Consider the following 15,174-nt stretch of genomic DNA (forward strand, 5'->3'; position numbering starts at 1 on the left):
TGGACAACCCTAAGTTGTTGTGTTTTTTAGGGGGGAGCCAAAGATGTTTTAGGGGGAAAACAAAAACACATGGGGGGGGAACGCTTCTCCGCCCAATTGCCCCGCCGCCGGTATGGCTGCGGCCGCATTACAACGTTGCCTCCGTCGTGCTGCCCGAAGCCTGACACTACAGCTACAAAGAGGTGCAGGAACTCAGTTCCGGCTGAAAAATCCACCCTGCCAATCAGTAAAGTATTATAAATACTGTTTATTTTTTTTTATAAGAATTTATTGATTTTCTACAACAAACAAATAAAACACCAACATTAACCCAACACCTAACTGAAAATAGACAAATACATATACACCAATAATTCTTCTTCTTCTATCATAAAAAAAAAACATCTTGGTCGAATCTTGGCACAGACTTCCCCTGCCTTTTCACCTTCGGTTCTAATACCAAATATTACTTTAATAACATCATATACTAAAAAGAAAATCCAGTTCCTTTTTTTTTTAAGTTAACATCTAAACAATCTTCTTAACAAATCTTGTTTTATAATATGCAATAGTTTCCCATTCTTAGCTTAACAAAAATTTAATCATATTATAACTTCATATTAATTCCACACAAAATTCTGATTCTTAAGTATTATAAATACTGTTTAATACGACTAGAATAGACTTGAAAAAGTCAAGCTACTATCCTAACCATGCCCCATGGAATTCAGTTGCTCTTAATCACAAGTAAGTGGCGTTTGGACTGTAGTATCTAACCCAGGAATGTTGAGAATTTTACAAACGTGCATCGAAAAGTAAAGATTGGCGACACATGACTGATGTCGTGGCGGAAGTTATTCGACAGACGAAAGGGCTAAGTCCTCTCCGCTTCCCATCACTGGAAGTGGCTTTTTCCTGTTTAAAAAGGGTGACGATGTACCATTCGGGCCTCTCATTTCTACCTGAGAAGCGCCCCGCCTTACGCAAGTGCGCCCATTAGAAAGCCAGAAATAACACCAAACCCGGCGCCAGGATGAGCGCGCAGCTGAGGCCGTGACCCGCCGCTGCTTTCCATGGAAAGCTTTCCTGAGAAACTTGACGCGGCAGCAAACAAACAAACGAACCAAGTGCTTAGCGGATCGTGCCAGGATGACAGAGAAAGCCAGGAAGCGGCCCCTTGAGTTGCTTGGGTGTTCCGTATTGCCGCCACCCCTCCGCGCTCCACTTCCCATTCACAAAGCCTGGGGCCGCCGCCAGTAGAACGCGCCTCCTTCCCTTCCCTTCCCTTCCCTCCCCCCTCTATTATTATTATGAATGGACGCGCGCACAAGCGCCGGGGCCCCGTTCGATTCCTCCCATCGTGACGTCGCGCGTTCCATTCAAGGCGAGCGGAGGCAAGAATGGGGCCCGGCGGCGGGGAGAGGGAAAGCCGAGCCGAGAGGGCGGGGCGAGGTAGTAAAAGCGACCCTCCCACGCGCTCCGGAGGGCGCGCGGGCAGCACCGACCGCCGTCGCCACCAGCGGTAACAGCAGCAGCAGCTGCGCTTCCTTATCGGCGGCCGCGCTAGAGCCGGCAGTGCTGCGCGCAAGAGGAGCGCGCTAAGGCCGTGGCCCTTGGCGCAGGAGCAGCAGGAGGAAGAGGGAGCCTGCGTGGCGCCGGCGGCCATGGCGGAGCTGCGCGAGATGGACTGCGGCGTGCTGCAGCGCCTCCTGCACGGCGGGGGCTTCGGCCAGGGCGGCCCGGCCTCGGGGAAGTGCCTCCTCTTGGACTGCAGGCCTTTCCTGGCCCACAGCGCGGGCCACATCCGCGGCGCGCTCAACGTGCGCTGCAACACCATCGTCCGGCGCAGGGCCAAGGGCTCCGTCAGCCTGGAGCAGATCCTGCCGGCCGACGACGAGGTGCGCGCCCGCCTCCGCTCGGGACTCTACTCGGCCGTCGTGGTGTACGACGAGCGCAGCGGGCGGGTAGACGCTCTGCGGGAGGACAGCACCGTGGCGCTGGTGGTGCGGGCGCTGCGCAGGGACACGCAGCACGCCGACATCTGCTTGCTGAAAGGTGAGCGGGGGGGCGGGGGGCGGCCCAAGACCTCCGGGGGTTCAACCCCCGCCGCTCGGGGGAGGAGGAGTTGCGCGGACCCAGCAAAGGACGCGCAAGAATGGGTCACGGCTGTTAACCAGAAGGTTGGTGGTTCGAGACCACCCAGGGGTGGCTGTGAGCAGCATTCCTGCATTGCAGGGGGTCGGACTAGATGGCCCTCGGGGTCCCTTCCAATTCAACGATTCTGTGAATCGTGCTGAGCCCTGCCTGCGCTCTTCTCTCTGATGCCCGTGTTTCCCGGCCGTGTAGCGTTCAGACAAGAGTACTTCTTAGGGCACACGCGACTTCCATTTCAAGTCCTGAGAGTTGAAGGTTCCCGACCTGGCTTGAACCCCGGGAACGACACTCTTTCGTTAAGTTATTGGAGGTAGGGCTCAGATTGGCTCCCCAACCCTCTCACCTACTCACTTCCCTTGCCGCCAAACTGCGCGGGCGATCCTTTCTCTATGCGGGCAGCTCCACCTAGTAGGAAGAGATTTCTTTGGGCAAGAGACAGGCTTGATTCTGTCCTGTATGCAGCGCCGTGCACTCCGCGGGTGCCATTCATTAGTGATGCAGGCTCCGTAACCGTGAGGTTGTTTCTCTCCCATGGCGGTTGGGTGTCGCACCAATTTCACCCTCCCTTAAATGTGCTTCTTAAGCAGTACTCAGAAAGAAGGGGGAGTTATTACCACCCTCTTGCAACCTCCTTCACATCCGTCCCAGCCAGAGAGTGCGGGTGGGGGTGGGGGGTCTCTTTCACGGTCCCTCCTGGTGTGGTCTTTGGAAACAGTAGACTGAATTGTATCCGGAGATTGTTTCCTGCCCATCTGACCTGTCATCTGGGCTTTGTGCATGTGTGTGTGTGTGTGTGTGTGTGTGCATGAAGGCTGCTGGTGACCTTTTGAACTGCAAAAGCTCTGGGTGGGTGGAAAGATCCTGCTTTATTGTCCCGGGAACGGCCTCTCCCATCTCTAGACTTAGGAATGCATCCTCAAGGATAAAAAAAAGGAACAAAGCAACACATAGCCTTAATGCCATGCCTGGGTACAGTATATGCATTCATGTGCCCTGGAAGGGTATTTTCAGTGGTTTCTGTAGAAAAATTGCTATTGGTGGCACCAGCTCCTGAGAACGATATAGAGGAAGCATTCCAAGCTAGTGGAGGATTTTTCTTATTTTGCAAACGTGCGAAGCTGCGTTTATAACCCTGGTCAGGGCCTAACCTTTTAACGGAGACTGTGTTTTGAATTCCGCAAGGGCTGAGCCTGAGAAGCATCCACAGATAGCTTAGGCTGTCTATGGCTGTTGAGTCTTGCCTCCTCTCCCTACAGCAGAGGCAGAGGGACCAGCTAATCTTCTCCCTTTGGGGCATCTCAGCTGTTCCCTCCCAGTTGCCTTGGGGACCTCTGCTGCTTACTGACATGCAACATGCTTTGGGGACTAAGATGGATTTGCAGGCAGGAGCTATGCTGCGGGGCTGGTGAATTGGCCTCCTGGTGCCTATCCCTGATCTGTTCTGAGTCAGATACAGTGTGGTCCATTCAGCCGAATATTGTTGCCTTTTGACTGGCAGGTTATTCTCAGGCCTTGGGCACAGCTATTTCCTAGAAAGGTATGAGCTATGGTCTCTCTCCGTGTTTCAAGTCACTTTTGAGAGTGAGGTTGGCTCAAAAATAAACAAATACTTGGTTGTGATCTTAAGCCAGTGGTTTGCAAAGGTTATGCTGAATGTTGCTGCTCTTGCAGTCTGTGAAGAACAAGCAGTATCTTCTTCCTTTCTGCCTACCCTATGATGCTTGAAAAAATTCTGACTGTATCCTTATGGTCTAAATCACGCATAGGCAAACTCTGGCCCTCCAGATGTTTTGGAACTACAATTCCCACCACCCCTAGCTAACAGGGCCAGTGGTCAGGGATGATGGGAATTGTAGTCTCAAAACATCTGGAGGGCTGGAATTTGCCTATGCCTGGTCTAAATATTTCTGGAATTTAGTTGTTGCAGAAAACATAGCACGTAAGACAGGTCTATGGGACAGGGAGATCCACATAATTTCTATTCAGTATGGTGGGATTTTATTTCATATAGTTTAGTTTTAGATTTACATGTGTCTCGCCATGTGACATATAGAGAAATATGGCTGTCATGATTTTTGATTGAGTATTGCTATTTAATATGTTTAGGTTTGGTATGCAATGCTTTTAGTTGGAGTTGTTATTGAACTTTTGCTCTTGTTTACCTGTCTCTGTGTTTCCGTAATAATCTGAAAATGAATAAAAATACATGGGGGGAAAATTCAGACTTAAAACTATGATGCGATATATCCAGATTATTGGTTTCTTTCGGGGCTTTCACTGCATCGACTTTTACTGCTGAAAAGGCAAGCTGCTTTTCCGTCTTATATTTTAGCATTTAAAAATGATCAGTGGGATTCCTGCTTTAGCACATGGTAAAACCAAACAAACCTAGATGCCTAGCATTTTCTCTCTCCATTTGTTTTAATTGCTGTGTTGGGGACTGCCTCAGTGTATACTGGGGGCTAGTGGGGGTCCTAGATTGGGTCAAACAAAATAACAAAAGAGTCTTTGCAATTTAAATTGGGCTCAAGGACACATTTGGGCGCCACCTCTCTCCTTCCCTCTTTATCACCTCCCCTCCCCTCCTGGAAAACTCATGCTCACACACATACCAGTAACTTTTCTCTCTTTGCAATTCCAAGTGATCTTGGTAAATGTCGGATCTGGTAGCTTAATATGAGTCTTGAAAAGCAGGAAGAACAGAGAGAGGAAGTGGGAAAGAACGCCACTCTTCTGACTTCCTCTTTCAGCTCTATGTACTTTTCAAAGGAGAAAAAGATAAAATCACCTATCGCCAAGGGGGAAGTTGGTGGGGAGGGGGGGCTCTGAGACTTTGCTGGTGGGAGACTTTAAAGCTCCTGTTGTGTTCACAGATTCCCCATTGGCAACCCCAATTGGTTTGGTACAGAGGCTAAGTGCGAAAACAAACTTGTCTGTTACGGCGAAAGAAGAAACCATATTCCCACAAATACAATGAATTATCACAATTTTTAGCGATGTTAGGGACTGTTTCTGTGAATGATTCGCTTATTCAGTTTGCCTTTTGCTTTTACCCTTAAAAATTATGGTCAAACTAGAGTTACAAAATTAGGGAAAGAGGTAAAAATAGAAATAGAAGAATAAGAGTTTGGATTTGATATCCCGCTTTATCACTACCCGAAGGAGTCTCAAAGTGGCTAACATTCTCCTTTCCCTTCCTCCCCCACAACAAACACTCTGTGAGGTGAGTGAGGCTGAGAGACTTCAGAGAAGTGTGACTAGCCCAAGGTCACCCAGCAGCTGCATGTGGAGACGCGAACCCGGTTCACCAGATTATGAGTCTACCACTCTTAACCACTACACCACACTTAGCCTCTGTACCAGTAAGTCATATTATACAGAGACAACTATTAAAACAAAATACAGCTTTGAAAGGCATTTGTGCGCAGATTAATTATTCAAGCATGATGGCTCCTTTGGATATTTGACTGTTAAGTAATAATCAACGGACAATATTGATCAGCCAAGCGACCAGTGTGCAAATCTTGGGTGATCCAGATTGCCGTTTAAGATTTGGTGTCTTATTGCGATGGATTTGTCACTTAACCCGTGAATCAGCTGAGTTGTGCTGTTGCTCTGAAGCTCCATGGAATTCCTTTCTGTCTTTCCTTTGACTCAGTAGGAAACAAAGTCTTACAGAGTGCACCATGTGCCGGCGATTGCTGGAAAATTGTGACACCGCCATGAATGGGTGAAATATAATGGAAAAGCTTGTGGTTGCAACAATCGTACGCAAGTGCAATTAAAACGTTTTGGGTGTTGATAAGGCCAGATCTGGGATGGATCAAGTGGAGAGTGGTTTGAAAATCCCCAAATATTTCAGACTAATTTATATTAACAGCAGCACACAGAGGCCTGCCTCCGCACTATGCATGCTTCCCAGTGGTATAAAGTTTAAACTGCGTGTGCTTTCAACTGAAGCAGATAATTAAACATCACCAGGAATGTATTTTTGCTTGTTCAGCTATCATTATCTGTATTTTGACGATGATGCTGTAGTGACAGTTGCCAATCTTAAATGCTGTTGTATATTTTGAAGCTAAGAATAAACCAAGAATCAACCGAGATTATGTGTGTGTGTGTGTACACACACACACACACACATGGTTGCCACCCAGTTTAAAATCTTAGAAACAAGAGAGGTGCTTGAATAAGAGTATGAGTGGTTTCTTCAGAAACTTTGCATCTTGTGGGCTGGGACTAACAACATTGGAAATAATGTTCAAATTTGCACAAGTTCACATAATTTATACAGGACACTGAAATTTGTTCAGCTTGCCTGGGTAGAGAATTTGATCTTTAAGTATGCAACAGTACACACAACCCTGTTTATATCTGCCCAAGAAGTTAAAGGGCTTGTTTGTTTTTTTAACCGGAGAGTAGTAAATGGAGCAAATGGAGTCTCTTGAACATCGTACTGAATAAATCTTCCTTACTCAGGCTGGTGCATTTTGTTTGTTATTTGGTTAGACAGTTCAGCAGTAATGCAATGCTTTGTATGTTTGGTACCTGGTTAGATCACCCTGGAGAATCATCCTCCCCTGCCCCCATTTATATTTAATTTAAAAATTAAGTGGAGAAATAAAATGAAGGGGGGAAACCAAAAAGAAAAAAGTGCTTGCAACTGATAACAATACAGAAAATGGGTATATAAGTAGTAAGACTATTCCAAGGAATGTAACAAGTCATGATAATTTTTTATAAATGCATTCCAAATATCATTATATTTATCCATACACAATCTGTGTCTAAAAGCAATCTTGTTCGTATGTTGAGAGAGTTATCGTATCTTCTATCCATTGATCAAAGGAGGCCATAGTATTATCTTGAATGAATCGATATCAGTCTTTTGGCTACTGTCAAACCTCACTTTGTAGGTATGTGGTTTAGGATAATACTACCGTTGGAGTCACGTCTGGCGCTGTGGGTTAAACCACAGAGCCTAGGGCTTGCCGATCAGAAGGTCGGCGGTTCGAATCCCCGCGACAGGGTGAGCTCCCGTTGTTCGTCCTTGCTCCTGCCCACCTAGCAGTTCGAAAGCATGTCTAAAGTGCAAGTAGATAAATAGGTACCGCTCTGGCAGGAAGGTAAACGGCATTTCTGTACGCTGCTCTGGTTTGCCAGAAGTTGCTTAGTCATGCTGGCCACATGACCCAGAAAAACTGTCTGCGGACAAACGTCGGCTCCCTCAGCCAGTAAAGCGAGATGAGCGCTGCAACCCCAGAGTCGTCCACGACTCGACCTAACGGTCAGGGGTACCTTTACCTTTACCGTTGGAGAATCATGTGTTCATGAGAGTCATGAGACCATTGGATTGCTGTTCTCTACACAGAAAGGTTCGTGTAACCCAAGAACTGAGTGCATTCATTTGAATGCAGAATGCCAAGCAAGAAACTGTGATGCTTAGGTTTTTCCCGAACAAAGTTTCTGATCTTTGTGGGAACTAAGGATGTGGAGGGCTTGGTAGGAGAGGAATGCGTGAAGAGTGGAGACAGGCTGGAAGAATACATTTTTGTGGTAGTATTGAGTGTCAAGGGCTGCAAGAAAGGGCTGCAAGAAAGGCGGAAGTGTTGAAAGTGTTGAATGGAATTTGCAGGATTCTTTGGAGAGTGCTGGTTGGATCCAGTTCCCCAACCTTCCACACCAATAGTGGGCGGTGTGTTGGAGCAAGGGAGACCAGGACATCATTTGAATGGGACCTCAGTGTTGTTTTTTTTAAAGGTGTGTGTGTGGGGGGGGGGGTGGACTTCAAACAATTATTTGGGAACACCCAAATTTGGATAGGGAACTTGTGGTTTTGTGTGTGTGTGTGTGTGTGCGTGCGCGCGTGCGCGCGTGCGCGTGTGCGTTTGTGCGCGCACAATATTCGTATACTGCTTTTCAACAACAAAGCTTAAAGCAGTTTACAGATTGAAAATTTAAAATGCCTATTAAAAATAAATAAAATGTCAGGACAGATACAAACAAACGAGCCAAAGGGAAGTCCCTGAAGGATTAAGTGTCAATACTTGAAAGGTCCTTGTGTGGTTTGTGAGTCAGCTGAATGCAGCATACCAGCCAGATAGGACGCTGATAAGTGCAGTGTTTGTACCTGTTTGAAATGGCAAGAATAGAGAGATTCCTAAGCACTCCATCAATCATGCTATGCAGTTCTTGTGATACTGTTCTGATGAGCTTAGAAAGTCACATACTGTGTCTATTTTGCACTGTGATCGAAGTGGGGTTTCTGCCCCTGCTTCAAAAATATTCAGCGGTGATACTAATAAGGGAATGTGAGCATTTTGCCCCGAGGGCTCGGTTTGAGTGTGTGCTAAAAATGTTCGGAGTTGGCATGCTAGCCAGCCAGTCTTTGTGCTTGTCACTGAGCCCCATCACCTTCCTCAAGTTCTCTGGCAGCTGCAGAGAACTCTGAAAATGGGTGGGTAGAGTGAGTGAGACAATGGCCTCCCTCCTCCCAAGTTCTCTTGCATGCTTCTTCTTCTTTGGCTATCACTCGCAGCTGAGCAAGATTGGGAAAGAAGGAATTGGCAACAGCAACCAGAACAGAATTTTATTTTTGACTACACGTGCAGCGCAGTGGGGCGTCTAAACCACAGAGCCTAGGGCTTGCCGATCAGAAGGTCAGCGGTTTGAATCCCTGCGACGGGGTGAGCTCCCATTGTTCAGTCCCTGCTCCTGCCCACCTAGCAGTTCAAAAGCACGTCAAAGTGCAAGTAGATAAATAGGGACCGCTCCGGTGGGAAGGTAAACGGCGTTTCTGTGTGCTGCTCTGGTTCACCAGAAGCGGCTTTGTCATGCTGGCCACATGACCCGGAAGCTGTCTGCAGACAAACGTCGGCTCCCTTGGCCTGTAGAGTGAGATGAGCACGCAACCCTAGAGTCGTCCGCGACTGGACTTAGCTATCAGGGGTCCTTTACCTTTTTAATAAAATAATAATAATAATAATAATAATAATAATAATAATAATAATAATAATAATAAATTTATTATTTCTATCCCAACCACTCTGGGTGGCTTCCAACAAAAGATTAAAAATACATTAAAATACCAGTCATTAAAAACTTACCTAAACAGGGCTGCCTTCAGATGTCTTCTAAATGTCATATAGTTGTTTATCTCTTTGACATCTGCTGGGAGGGTGTTCCACAGGGCGGGCGCCACTACCAAAAAGGGCCTCTGCCTGCTTCCCTGTAACTTTGCTTCTCACAGCGAGGGAACCACCAGAAGGCCCTTGGCGCTGGAGCTCAGTGTCTGGGCAGAATGATGGGGGTGGAGACGCTCCTTCAGGTATACTGGGCCGAGGCCGTTTAGGGCTTTAAAGGTCAGCACCAACACTTTGAATTGTGCTCGGAAACGTACTGGGTTGAATAACAACCTTGTTATTACCAACACATTCTTTCAACAAAAAGTAAAATAAAACATAATGGAAGCACACACACACACACACACACACACCCGGTCGAACCACTGGCACCTTAGACTATGTAATTGTTCAAGCTGAAGATCACTGTGATGTGCTCCTTACCAGAGCTATTACGAGTTCCGATGACTGCTGAACAGATTAATATATTCCACGACAGTTATTAAGACCTTGCATGCACTATAGAACTGAGCCCAAATTCATGCAGGGCTTTGGGGACAAGCAGAAGTGATATGAGGGGCTATCACTGCTTTTCTCTTCCTCAAACCCAAAGCAAGATCTTCTTGAGCTCTCCGCATGTGCTGGAGAAGACACCCAGTGCACAAATTCCTCCCACTCCAAGGTAACTTCCCGTTTGCAGTAAAACGCCAGGTGTTGGGCCCAAGCCCTTTGAATGCAGCAGGAACAGTCCCCAGAGGGGAGAGAGGAGCTGTTGGCCACCTGGCAGCCGGATTTGTGGGCCTCTCAGCAGGTTACCTGTGATGTAGAGAAAACAGTGGTTTTTTGTTAAAAGATGGATAGCATTGGAGACCTCAGCCATAAGCAGCCTGGTCGGTAGGAAACTGTGAAGTCATCCGTAGTAAACAGAGCTTGGAGAATATTTGAAAATGCAACGTTGGATTCAGTGTTAGAAATTAGCCTGGCACCGGGCACGTTTTGCGACTGACATGGGTCCCATTGCAACCGCATGATGATCTCTGGCAACTGACACCTCCATCTGCTCCTGCTTTCTCAAGCAGGTAAGCAGAAGAGCTTATTTTTTGCATTTATGGCCCTTCTTTTTCTCCAAGAATTACATGATTCACTCCCCCTCCTCAGTTAATCCCTACAACGACCCTGTGAGGTAGATTAAGAGGCTGTGATTGGCGCAAAGTCACCCATTGAGCTTCATGACCGATTGGGGGTTTGAACACTGATCTCCCAGTTCCAACACTCTTAACATCGTGATGTTGTTTACCTTTCAGGTGGCTATGAGAGATTTCACTCTGAATATCCGGAATTCTGTGCAAAGACGAAATCTCCGACTGCTGCGCCTGTTGTGGCGACTGCAGAGTACCTTGAGCACAGCTGCAGTTCCTGTGGGACGCCACAACACGATCAGGTTAGCTTTCCGGGGCTTATTGCCGTTTAAACCCTCACTCTTGTCAGAGACCCTTGCCTGAATTGGCAATATGAATTCAGTCTCCTGGGTTGGTGTATTATCCATAAGGATCAAAGACAACCTGTGTGTCCTTAAAACAACAGGGGTCTGTTTTTGCACTTTAAACAAGATCTCCATGCCCTGGAGAATTTGTTCTCCATCGGAATATTTTAGAAGTGGGGAAATGGCCCAGCCCAACTTGGATAGTATAAGAACATGGATCAGGCCCATGCAGGGAGAGAGTTCTCACAGTGGTCAGTTGGGTGATGCCACTCTAATGTGCCGGTGTCAAAGTAATGCAGATGTGCATCTGGCCATGTGTCTTTCAGTCCAGCAAGGAGAATGTCCATAAACCTGCTTCTGTATATAGATCTCCCTTGCTGGGAGAAGGTGTGCACCTGCTGTTGTCTGCTGAACAATGAAGATGTTTTGGTACACTGTTTGGATGCAGTGGCTTCTAGTCTAGCAGGCCATGGAGCCATAAGGTTGCATCTAACCAACCAAGTAATACTTGGCGTAGACCTACTATAATTAGGGAGCCTAAGTTAGTCATTTCCATTAATTTCTAATTCCCGAGGGTGACTAACGTGGGAGACAGCCAATTGTGATTGTTATTACTTGTGGGTGTTACTGTCATGGTGGCGGACACACAGTCGTAATTCAAGAGTGAATGGTGTGGGGATTTGAACTTGGTGGCCTTCCTTGGCTTAGGAGTAGAGCAGGGATAGTCTAGCCAACACCCTCCAGATATTGTAGGTTACATTGTAGGCCAGCATCCCCAGTCACCTAGGACACAACATCTGGAGATCTTTGGAGTGGAATCTCCCAGGCCTTCCAGGACTAAAACAAGTGTGGAAATGCACAAAGAACCCACAAGTGTAGTTGCATGATTCAAAAGGGCTAGGTTTTATTAAGAGAGTTATGATTTTCAATGAAGAGGGATGTTAAAAAATTTCAAAATGGGCATCTTGGCAAAACTATATTAAGTGGCTCTAAAGCCATTTAACCTTGCTGCAGGCGGGCTGTCAGCATGTGATACAGAGTCTTGTTTGGGATAGCGACACATGCTCTCAAGAGAGACAGGTGCCCAAGAGCCACTTAGAAATTGTGTGCTCACCATTACTCAGCAAGCTAAATTGCATCACTAAATGCAATTCAGAGTGGTATTCCTGCAGCACCCTTTTTGTTTTGTGTTTTTGCTCTGTTACCTTAAACCTACAGAATATGTAACACCCACATGGTATAGCCAATTCCATTTCAAACCATGCCCTCCAAAGGTTTGAGGGGGAAAGCTGGGGTCCCACAGCTTTAAGATCAGAAAGCTTCAAACATAGTGCTATTGTGATTCTCTGGTGACGATTGAGAATCACTAGAGAATTGTGAATGGGGACAGTTGCTTATTTGTCCCCGTTGTCAGTCCAGTAATGTCACTGGCATTCACCGGGTGTGTTTTGTGAAGCTCATGAATCCTGTGAGCATCACACATCTCTTCTGGTTCCTTTTCCTGTTGGGATTCCTCTTCTCCCTCTCCCAGTTATATTGATTCCTCTCTTTTCTCCTTTCTTACTTCCCCTTCCGGAGAGCAGGGTGGCCCAGTGGAAATCCTTCCGTTCCTCTTCCTTGGCAGCGCGCATCACGCCGCCCGGAGAGACATGCTGGACGCCTTGAGGATCACCGCCTTGTTGAATGTTTCCTCGGACTGCCCAAACCACTTTGAAGGACATTTTCAATACAAATGCATCCCAGTGGAAGACAACCACAAAACCGACATCAGCTCCTGGTTCATGGAAGCAATTGAATACATAGGTACGTTCATCTGGGCAGGTGGGGTGGGTGAGGCAGGGATAGCGGGACACAGGCTTCAAAATCAAAGCTTGTGGGCCCAGCTCCAAACGGTGGAGCAAATGTTCAGGTCTCTAGCTACTAGAGTAAACTAGAGGAAAATCTGATCAGGCCTCAAGCCATATTTTGTGGTCCACTTGAGGGGTCATGAAACCTCCTGGCTCTGCTCCTTGCCAGTAGGGAGGGCAAGCAGGTTGCCAAACACCTGCCCATTTTATATACCCAGTCTAAGTTCATATTTTAATTGGCTCATGGTGAAAAGCCGTTAGGCCAAATTCCTTTCTGATCTTCCTTTTTAAGGCATTTGAGGAAGCCTTTTTCCTGCCTTAGAACTTCTGAAGTCAAACTTTGCCTCTGAGCCAAATCCCCTCCCTTCCCCCCAACTACCCCCAACTCTTTTTTTTTTTTTTTTAAAGTGAAATCGATAGAAGTTGGTTTGGGTACAATTCTGCCTTGGTGCAAAGACAAAACAAACTCTCTTCCCATTCATTATCTGTTCCTTCCTTGTATTAATATTTTTATTGTTTTTAGAGCTTATATTTGTGTGTTTTATTTTGGTTTTTATTGCGTACACTGCTTCAGTGGCTGTATGCCATTAAATCGTATACGCGTATGTTTAAAATAATAATAACAATATATAAATAATTAGTGATGTAGCTGAAATTTGTATTTCCGGGTTTGGAAATAGGATTTCAGGTGGATCGTAATGGTAAACTCAAATGCAAGGTGAGCGTTATGGCCCAGAGAGTTCTTCCCTGGTTTAGATTAAAATTGGAGACAGAGAAGAATTTACCCCCCTTTCTCTCCACCTGCACACATACCTCTAAACTCCCTTTTCTCTCTTTCTCTGCCCCCACGTCACCCTGGTTGCTTTCCTTGCTGTTCTGGCAGTGGTAGAACAGAGGAAGATCTTCCCCATTAGCTCCTGGAATAGACCCATTTTCTCCAGTGTGTGTGTCCAGCTATATGGTCCATATTAAACAGAAACCAGTACTCATGCACTCAAACAACAAAAGCTGAATCCTGCGACTTGTGTAAGTCACAGGGAATGTCACCAATTTGTTCATGCAGATTTATCGTGTTTCCATGATCTCCTATGATAGGCAGAACACTCTGTTGCTGCTCAAGGGGGTGTGACCTAGGGTTGCCATGTGTCCTCTTTTTCCAGGACACGTCCTCTTTTTCAGGGGTAAAAATTCTATCTGGGTGGATTTTTAAGATTTGCCTCTGGCTATACTTTCTGGATGAGACGTAGACATAACTGGTGGTTGAAGGCTTGCTTTCCTCTTCTCTTCTCCTGCCCCTGTTAACAATATATCACAGATTCAATAGCCTGTACCTGTTTATGGTAGGGGCATTTAAAATGAGAATCATCATAGCATCTTCTTTTTTGCTCTTCAAAATACAGCAACTCTGTCCCTATCTAACTGCTGATCATCTTTCTAAGTTTATTTATTTGGTTTTTCAGATTTACATTTTACAGTCACATATCCAACATAAAAACAAGATTTCAAGGAATCTCTTGGTCTCCCCTTCTCCCCTTTGTGGGCCCTTTTGTTAATCATTTCCTCCTGCATCTTTTATAATAATCCAAATATTTTCTCTCTTCAGTGTATCCAAAATTCACCATTAAACTACTAGTGATATTCCAGTCCTACTAAGGATTTTGACTGTTTACAATGGTCTTTAGGATAACTTATAAATTCCCCCCATTCCTTATTAAAAGACCATCTTACTCAACATCTTCCCTGGCTTCAGAAAGGCCACCAGGTATCACTCACACTTTTTAGAGACCTCCCATGAATTGTCCTTTAAAAAGCCTTGTACAGTCCTGGCTGTAGAAGGATTCTTGCCTGTTGACATTGCTTCCTCCGTGTGCTGACTCTTCTGCTCTGCTACCCCCTAGACTCCGTGAAGGCCTGTCACGGCCGCGTCCTAGTTCACTGCCAAGCAGGCATTTCCCGATCGGCGACCATCTGCCTGGCCTACCTGATCATGAAGAAGCGGGTGAAGCTCGAGGAAGCCTTTGAGTTTGTCAAGCAACGCCGGAGTATCATCTCCCCCAACTTCAGCTTCATGGGACAGCTCCTCCAGTTCGAGTCCCAGGTTCTGGCTACGTCGTGCGCCGCCGAGGCTGCCAGCCCCTCGGGGACGCTGAGGGAAAGGGGGAAGAGCTCCTCCACGCCCACCTCCCAGTTCGTCTTCAGTTTCCCGGTCTCGGTGGCTGTGCACTCCACTGCCGGCAGCCTCCCTTACCTGCACAGCCCCATCACCACTTCTCCCACTTGCTAGAGGAGGCCTCTGTGGGTTGCGCCCGGGGCTGACCGAAGGACAGAAAGCCGGGCATCCCCGTTGGCCACCGATAATGGCAATAACGTACTCTGCCCACCCGGCAGCCAATCAGAGTCCACCCAGAGACAGAGCAATAATAGCTATCCTCGCAGCTGGAATATTCGGGTGGGGGGAGGGAGGAGGCTGAAGCATGTCCTTTTGTGGCAAGATGACTTACCTCATTTTTTAAAATATATATATAATATAATATATAAAAATGTTTGAAATTGTGAAATCGTCACGTTCTGGTATGTGGGGAAGAGTGAG

General features: G+C 46.6%; 1 protein-coding gene across 1 annotated transcript; it reads left to right on the forward strand.

Moving 5' to 3' along the window:
• Nucleotides 1-1,519: 1,519 nt before the first annotated feature.
• Nucleotides 1,520-14,902, forward strand: DUSP4 (dual specificity phosphatase 4). The gene is made up of 4 exons (XM_033173594.1): nt 1,520-2,034; nt 10,559-10,695; nt 12,321-12,540; nt 14,483-14,902. The coding sequence occupies exons 1-4, from the start codon at nt 1,644-1,646 to the stop codon at nt 14,866-14,868; spliced, it is 1,134 nt and encodes a 377-aa protein (XP_033029485.1). The 5' UTR covers nt 1,520-1,643; the 3' UTR covers nt 14,869-14,902.
• Nucleotides 14,903-15,174: the final 272 nt, after the last annotated feature.

Source organism: Lacerta agilis, chromosome 16, assembly GCF_009819535.1.
Source record: "Lacerta agilis isolate rLacAgi1 chromosome 16, rLacAgi1.pri, whole genome shotgun sequence".
NCBI lineage: Eukaryota > Metazoa > Chordata > Lepidosauria > Squamata > Lacertidae > Lacerta > Lacerta agilis.